Here is an 8,444-nt window from a genome sequence, read left to right on the forward strand (position 1 = left end):
AAATATCATTGTCTTGCAAGACAATAATTATTTAATCACCAAAATTACGCATTCATGTACCTGCTTTGAGGTTAAAAAGTGTTTGAAATAATAAAATATTGGTGTTATTACTGAAATATATGATATAGAGCAATTTTCATTGAATTTAATTTTTGGTGACCAAATAACATGCCCCTTTGACCTGTTTACTGCGATAATTCTATCGCCGTCCAATCGTTATCGTTAAATCACAAGTGGACGTTTGTATAACAAAATAAGTGTTAATTATTTCACAGAGTGATTGTCCATATAATAATCAATCACTCCAATTAAATCAAGAATTTACACGTCCGTAATATGTCAAAAAATAGAAAGAAAAAAAAATTCTTAACTGGATTTTAATCATAATGATGAACAAAATATAATCAGCATGTTTTAATATGTGCCGCATGTTATATATGTATGTCATACATGTTATCGTGACATATACAATAATTCCTACGGACCTGGCCACACCAATTCGCCCTCTTCTTCCTCGTTAGAGGTGAGGGGTAGAACAATTAACTATCAGGCAGTTAACTAACGTGGGCAACCCCTACCACAACACTCCAGGTGTGTTTCAAAGACCTCTGGCTCGCACTGGATAAAACCAAATACCACAAACCAGACTTTTAAAAGTTTTTAAAAAAAGATAACATTATCAATTATATAAAGTCGCTCATGTACTTTAAAACGTTTATTGAATAAGTTATGGATTTAATTTTGTGCTAATTAGATTGCCCAAACGATACGTGCTTGGTTGACAATTTAAAGGAATTAACTTGTTCATTGATAAAACGAGCTATAATCTAAGATCCAATAGACATTTTAAAACTCTATAGACAAATGAGCACAGTCGTCGACAGCGTTCAGGATTTTAAAAAAAAATATCGATTGAAAAAGGTGTTTTAAACGTTTATATATAATGAAATGTGTATTGCTCCCGTTTCAACACAATGCCCGCCATTGAGGGTACTTGTATAGCATTGGGTCAAAGATTAAGAGGGTCTCAAAAGTTAGTTTGATGTCTGGTCTCAAAATTCATTGATTAATGATCTAAGAAAATCAAATTTATCAAGAAAAAAAAAATTCTCTATATTTTGATTTCTTAACTCTTTACCATCCAGTAGATGACTTTTGATATTTAAAATCGAAGCCGTGCCGACACCGATATCCGGATTACCCCTAGCAACATTAAAATGGTCGAGTGTTGGAGCGGGCTGGCTGGGTAGACGTTTTGTTTACACCTGAGATCAAAACGATTAAACTGATATATTGTAACAAGAGAGCCTTTCAGGTAAGGAATGATGAGTTCTTGTTTTAATACACACTGGCGTAAACAATAATTACTCTGTGTATTGTTTAATAGTGTTGTGTCTTTGACACTGTAAATTAGCGCCGATTACGCTCATAGACAGTGGTCACATTTTATTCATTTTTTATCAGGGTTTAATTACTTTTCGAACGTGGAGGGTAAATGTCGTCAGCACAAATGAGCAGTCTGTGTGGAAAAAAGTTAATTCTCTTGGATGCTTTGTTTTATGTTAATCAAATCATTCTACTGACGTCAGCATCACAGCTGCAAAAATTATCATCGATAAAATGTAGTTTTATGATTTTGTCGTCTTATTGAGATATACTTGATTTGCGTTGTAGTAAAGTCTTGTACATGTAGCTATAATTCAAGGATCAGTGGCGGATCTAGATAGGGTGTTTTATAGTCCCGGACTGTTACACATCTTTTAAGGCAAAAAAGGTTCCATTTTTCAACAATTTTTGTATTTGCTCCTATGAATACATATTGAACTATATTGTCATTCCCCTGCCCTTCCCACCCTTTTAACTTTGAATAGTCCATTCTTTATCTGTCCTTAAAATTATTTTTTAGATGTGGTCTTATTTAAATATCAACACATCCAGTGCGTTAAAACACCCGAACACACCTTGTACACCCCTGACTGTTTTAGGTGACAATATTAAATAAGTATTTTTGCTCATAGACCACACAAAACGATGTCACCGAGTTAATTGAACTTTGGCTTGCGTGCTTCGTATGTTTGTGGTTTTTGAAGTTATGCCGTGTTCATGAGTTTCTTCGACTCATTGCTTAGCTACTGGAACGACAGATGAAAGAATTCGATTTACCGATTATTGATGACTAGGACATTCAATTTTCAATACGATTTGTTGGGCTGAAAAAGCACAAGGTTAACAGTCATTGTATTGGCATGTTCTTTTAAAATCTCCAGAAATCAAGCCCAACTACACTTTAACACTGAAACTGTAAGAAATAGAAGAACCAGCCGACTTCTGGTCTTTCATAATTATATTGTTACAAAGAGATTTAGACCATAATTTGATTGTCTAACACAATTTTTGTAAGTAGAGCTTAAATATATGTCAATTTCTTGCAGCAACATGGCTGACCGTCCTCAGTCACAGCACAGCTCTAATACGCATGCCTCAGCCGCAGGGTCGACAGCACCACCACATCAGCAATGGTCGGCATATAATGGCCCCGTTCTGTTTACAGGTTTGTATACGAATAACTGTTAAAGGAATTGACAAAAGATACCGTATCTCTTACGAATGTCCTATCAACAACATGCATATAGACCGATTCATACCATCTAAAATAGTGCAATGTGTTTATCTTAGGCAGACAGGACTGATCAATATTAATAGGTGGATATGATTTACCAGTTTATGTATTGCAGATAATACACATATGCAACATAGATTGTTCATTAAAAAATGCATTACTTTTTCAAACCAAATGTCTATTATTTGTTAACAGGCCCGAGTGGTTTGACAGACCAAAGAGTGAAAGCTATGGCCGATTTCCAAATGGTAGGGAACGGAGACAGATCCCCGGAAGTGACCAGTCAAATGGGATACCTTAACAGACCCCCACCCGGCACCAAATTTCCCAAGGCCAAAAACGGTCAGATTGGTGAAATAGGCTGGCCGGTAGAGACATTCAAGATAGTAAAAGGAATCTGAACAAAATCCGTGTCAATAAATACCTGTATTTACTTACAATATATCGTATTGTAACCACTCTACATTCTTGCACGTGCTGCTGATATTGATTTAATGCCATTGCAGTATTATTTCCCATTTATCTATTTATTCTACCGACTCAGTATTAGATTGTTAGCTTATTTTAATTATTGTCACGAAAGAAGCAGAAATTCTTTTGTATAAAATCGTTCAGTTTTATGTCTTGTGGTTTTAATGTCTGAGTTTTCATATACAGTTCAATGCATGCCATTGTCAAAAGGTGTTGGATTTGATACCAGAGGTATAGGGATGCAGGCCATTTATCACCTGGACAAATTATCAAGGTCGTTGTCGGCTACCAGTAATCTGGGTTATACTTCTTAGACACGAACAGCTAGAGAGAGTAATTTGTATTATCTAGATATTTCTTTTGGGTTCTGAGTATCTATCTCTGGCATCGGTTGAAATAGGACCCCAACAAAAACCACAGCACGAAATTTTACAGACCAGATTCGGAATTCGAGAAGAGGATGTTCGCGCCAATGTTATGCCTATCTATATAAATGCGCTATTTGTGTTTTTTAGTTTCCTTAAAAACGAGATTACTCATACTGTGCATTGTGTTTTGTCATGAGTTTATGAAAACATATGTTCGTTCCGTTACGAAATTACAGATATAAATATCATTACAACGCCAATTCAATAAGTTTTACAGTTTAGGTGATACGTTAATTTTATCTAAACGGTATCTTAACTATACAAATAACAAGTCCATGGTATCCTTAATGTGCAGTGTGTCATAATATGACATTATCTAAGAGAAATGACAAAATGAATCAAAATTTTGTCTCGATGTAAATGAGACGATCAGATTATCAACGAGAAAAAAATTGCGTAAGTGAGATGTTTGAGTAAGTACAGAAAATTATTACACATTAAAACCAAACAAAACAAAAATAGATTCAGCAGAAAAAGAAATTTGTCCCAGAAGCTAAGATATTTATCACCATATAGAAGTAATTTTGATGATCTAAGAACTTGCAGGAATTTATTGATAGACTCAAAGAAAGGCTTCTGCATTCTGTACACACTTAAAGACAGTGGCATTACTAGCTTGTCAATCACTGAAATTAGATGATAATTTCGAGTAATTAATCAGGATTTTACTTCATTCAATGGAGTGCAAAGTAATGGTTAATCGTTTGAACCATTTCCAATATTATGTTAGTAGTTTTTTCAAAGCTATTTCGAATTTTTCCTAACATATTATTTCTGAAAAGACAAAAATCAGGTTTGAAAGATAATGCAATCTGAATATATTTTATAACAGAGATGGGACAATTTTAAATGAAAATTCCTGTTTGATTTCAAATGGCATATGTAAATGATAGGGTAGCAAAGATGTATGTTTCTTATTACAAATGATTTAAAATCATAGTCAAGGACCTTGAATTACAAACATAAAGGCGGGCAGATTTTGGATAAATCTGAGGGAAATATGTACGTTTCTGTCGGATGCAGTGAGTAGTGTAAGGTGTTTTGTGTACGTGCATCGTTAATCAACCTTCCTTGTCCTACCATGAGGATAACATTGATCACTGTATACCTATTACAGATATTGATCGATTAACTGTACAGCCAATGTATATATAGAGATCGATTAACTGTACAGCCAATGTACACACTGATAGATCTACTGTACAATCAATGTATATATAGATCGATCTACTGTACAATCAATGTATATATAGATCGATCTACTGTACAATCAATGTATATATAGATCGATTCACTGTACAGCCAATGCGTACATTGATCGATCCACTGTTTCCAGCAATATAGGCGTTGAGCGAGCATCTATACTGTGAATGTAGACATTGAATGATCCATTGTGCATACAATGAAGACATTGAGCGGTCCATTGTACAGTGAATGTAGACATTGAGCAAGCCACTATACTGTGAATGTAGACATTGAACGGTCCACTGTACAGTGAATGTAGACATTGAGCGATCTACTGTACAGTCAATCTAGACATTGAGCGGTCCACTGTACTGTAAATATAGACATTGAGCGGTCCATTGTACAGTGAATGTAGATATTGCGCGGTCCACTGTACAGTGAGTGTAGACATTGAGCGGTCCACTGTACGGTGAATGTAGACATTGAGCGGTCCATTGTACAGTGAATGTAGACATTGAGCGAGCCACTGCACAGTGAATATAGACATTGAGCGGTCCATTGTACAGTGAATGTAGATATTGTGCGGTCCACTGTACGGTGAATGTAGACATTGAGCGGTCCATTGTACTGTGAATGTAGACATTGAGCGGTCCATTGTACTGTGAATGTAGACATTGAGCGGTCCATTGTACAGTGAGTGTAGACAATGAGCAATTCATTGTACATTCAATATAGGCATCAGATGAGAAACTGTACAGACACTACAAGCTTTTTACGCCAATAACTAGCTATATAGATAAGTTAGCAGTCTTGACTTAGCCTAAAGTTTCAAGTCTAGTTTAATTAAAGTATGATGTACGTGTAAATGTACAACATCCCAGTGGCAGGCAGCTGCCTCGGTAAAAAAAAACAACAACAACACCTTTTACGTTGTTAGAATGTCGATAGCTTCTGGGAGCCGCGCCTCCCCAGACCCCCTGCCTCGGTAATATTCGAACCCAAGCTACGCCTATGCATCCACTAGAAACATTGGTAAATTTATATACATGCACATGCATCATGCGCTACCTGTGACGAGAGTTGTACAGATTTCATTCCAGCCTTGTGATTATGTGATAAGTCGATTTGAAATCGAGGACGTGTGGTTGATATCGCATAAAGCAGAGAATGACGAACACTAGCTAAAATACATTTGCTTGTAAGTTAAGGAAATTATGAAAAACAGTTTTATCACGATTACATGCACATCAACATCGCCACCCCCCCACCCCCCCCCCCACACCCCCGGTTTTCGTTGTCTCAGGGATGAAATTTTCTCGGGAACAACACACCTCCTCTTTTCATTTGAATATTACAAAACAAAAATAATTTCAGATTTGTTTAGTTTTTTATATCTTGCATGAATGTATAGTATACATGTGTAAGTTTTAAATAGATAACATATAATACACATTCAATAACAGAGTATTCATCTGGTACGGAATTTTAAGCATAATCTTAATTATAAATATTACAAAATATGGCCATGATAATTACAAAAAGTATTTACAGGTAATTACAAAGTATTTACAAAGAAGTTCAATGTTGGATCGTTTTCAAACAAGTCTCTCTTCGTACTTCATGTTTTCCAGTTGACGAATGGCTCTTCTATGTTTGTTGAGCATCGCACGGCGCTGCCTCCGAATTTGCCATGATTTCAGCTGGACACTATTGTTTCTACACAGAGTTAAAGTGGATACTGACTTGGTAAGTTGCTGTTTCACAAAGCTTTCCTCTTCGACATCGTCATCAAAATGAACTGATCGACATTTTTCATCTCGATTTCTTGCAGGAGTATTTCTATGAAGCGATCTTTTCGTGCATTCTTTCGATTCAACTGAAATGACATTCTCGCTAGATTGACTGTTCGATTTAGAATACTTCAAATCATTGTTTTCGTCATCACTGAAAACCTGGCTGTCACGTGACCGTTTCTTAACAAATTGGCGCCTTTTTATCATGATTTTTCGGGATTTGTCTTGAATGCTCGACTTCCTCACCAAATTCAAAACCGAATCAGAGCTTGCATTCATTGAATCATAGCCAAAATCGGTATTGGAAGATTCGTTAGCTTCCTCAGCAACAGACAGAAACTCACGTGATGATGTATAGTCCGCGTAACAGGACACTGGTCGTCTGCTACATTTCACAGAATCTCGAAATGAAAGGGAAATAGCAGAATCAGCATTGGACAGATTCAGAGAAGCGTCTTTCCAATCATCTTCTGGGTCGATTGAAAGATTTAGAGAAGTCCGCTTCCAGTTTTTCTTACAATTCAAGTTGGAGTTTCTGGATTTGATGTACAGCTTCTCGTCCAGCAGATTGTCTTCTGATTTAGATACGAACGTGTTTTTGTAGGGGACAGGCAAGTTGGACAGGTCCGTCAAAGATAAGCACGTGACTTCTGCAATGCCAAGATCGCTCACATCGTATCGAGATCGGTGCCATTTCTTCTTTCTTAGCGCTGAAATAATGGCAGCTCCAAATGACATCTCGATGAAAGCTTGAAAATAATAAGATGACCATATTACAAAAAATTAAGCATATCAATTTCTTAACTTTCGGTATTCATGAAATCCAAAAACAATTATGATCAAATCAAATATCTTATGATAAAATTGCATTTACCTATTTTAAAATAAATTCCGTCTGTTCCTTAGATATTCGGAACTTCTAATCCCCGTTGTATTTACAAACAATCTGAAACGTGGGCTTTCTGGACAAGCTATTTATACTGCATTTGGTGAAAAATCGGCAGATGCGCAGTGATGGATATCGCTAGTCAAATTAGCGCGCTCCAATTTCATTTACAAATCGGCCAACCTTTCACACCGACTGACCTGTAGGGGCATCCTATGTTACAATATCACCCGTCAAGTGACTCACCCCAGTTATCTACTTCACGGGTATACCTGTATTTTAAAGAGGAGCTCGGCGTGGTCCGATGTTGACTCAGCCCGAATCTTTGTTGCGTCTCTTTGTGGTTTAGATTATCTTATTACCTGCAATCTACGAGGACTCTAGGTTTGATCAAACACAGTGGTCAGAATAAATGCTCTCTGATTCCCCCTCCCCCGGGCCTTGACGTAAATGCGGTCATAATTTTGTTTATACAGGCTTCCCGTTCTTCACAAGTAGTAATGGGAATTTTCAGTTTTGTGACCAAATTGCGCATTTGTGTGAAAAGCTTTTAACAGTATTAACACAAACATTTACATAGTTTAAAAGAAATGTACCTATGTATTCCTCAACAAATTTTAAAATGTTATTCTAAATTCAGTCGTCAAATTACCAGATGTTTAATGCAATATCAGGCATGTCACAAAAAGTCAAATGAGTCTGCATATACAATGTACATGTATGTAGAAATGTCAAAACATCTGCATGCATGCAAATGAATAATTTAGAGTTAATGAATTTGATCCGAAAATTCATATCATTTCAAAGTTTGAAATTAATCATCAAAATTATCAATTATATTTGCAAATGTATAACAGTTGATGAATAGCTACCAAGTATATTATCAAACGCGCTGATTTTAAAACTTTGAAGAACAGAAAAAGAGAAGAATTAAACTTCTTGTTTACATGACTTTACATGTTAGTAGCTCTTGTAAACAACTGTCAATAGTGTTATCCTTCTCGTTTCACAAGTGAAGACTATGTGGTCACATTCTGCAGGATAATACTTTAATTGTACTT

At 36.1% G+C, this 8,444-nt stretch overlaps 2 protein-coding genes across 2 annotated transcripts; one reads left to right on the forward strand and one right to left on the reverse strand.

Moving 5' to 3' along the window:
• Nucleotides 1-1,164: 1,164 nt before the first annotated feature.
• Nucleotides 1,165-3,240, forward strand: LOC125682995 (uncharacterized). Its single transcript, XM_048923638.1, has 3 exons — nucleotides 1,165-1,315; nucleotides 2,433-2,551; nucleotides 2,816-3,240. The coding sequence occupies exons 2-3, from the start codon at nucleotides 2,437-2,439 to the stop codon at nucleotides 3,019-3,021; spliced, it is 321 nt and encodes a 106-aa protein (XP_048779595.1). The 5' UTR covers nucleotides 1,165-1,315; nucleotides 2,433-2,436; the 3' UTR covers nucleotides 3,022-3,240.
• Nucleotides 3,241-6,072: 2,832 nt separating this feature from the next.
• Nucleotides 6,073-7,659, reverse strand: LOC125682988 (uncharacterized). The gene is made up of 2 exons (XM_048923630.2): nucleotides 7,372-7,659; nucleotides 6,073-7,246 (listed from the first exon to the last, which is right to left on the reverse strand). Exon 2 carries the CDS (start codon nucleotides 7,233-7,235, stop codon nucleotides 6,300-6,302), a length of 936 nt encoding a protein of 311 aa, XP_048779587.2. The 5' UTR covers nucleotides 7,236-7,246; nucleotides 7,372-7,659; the 3' UTR covers nucleotides 6,073-6,299.
• Nucleotides 7,660-8,444: the final 785 nt, after the last annotated feature.

Source organism: Ostrea edulis, chromosome 6 (assembly GCF_947568905.1).
Source record: "Ostrea edulis chromosome 6, xbOstEdul1.1, whole genome shotgun sequence".
NCBI lineage: Eukaryota > Metazoa > Mollusca > Bivalvia > Ostreida > Ostreidae > Ostrea > Ostrea edulis.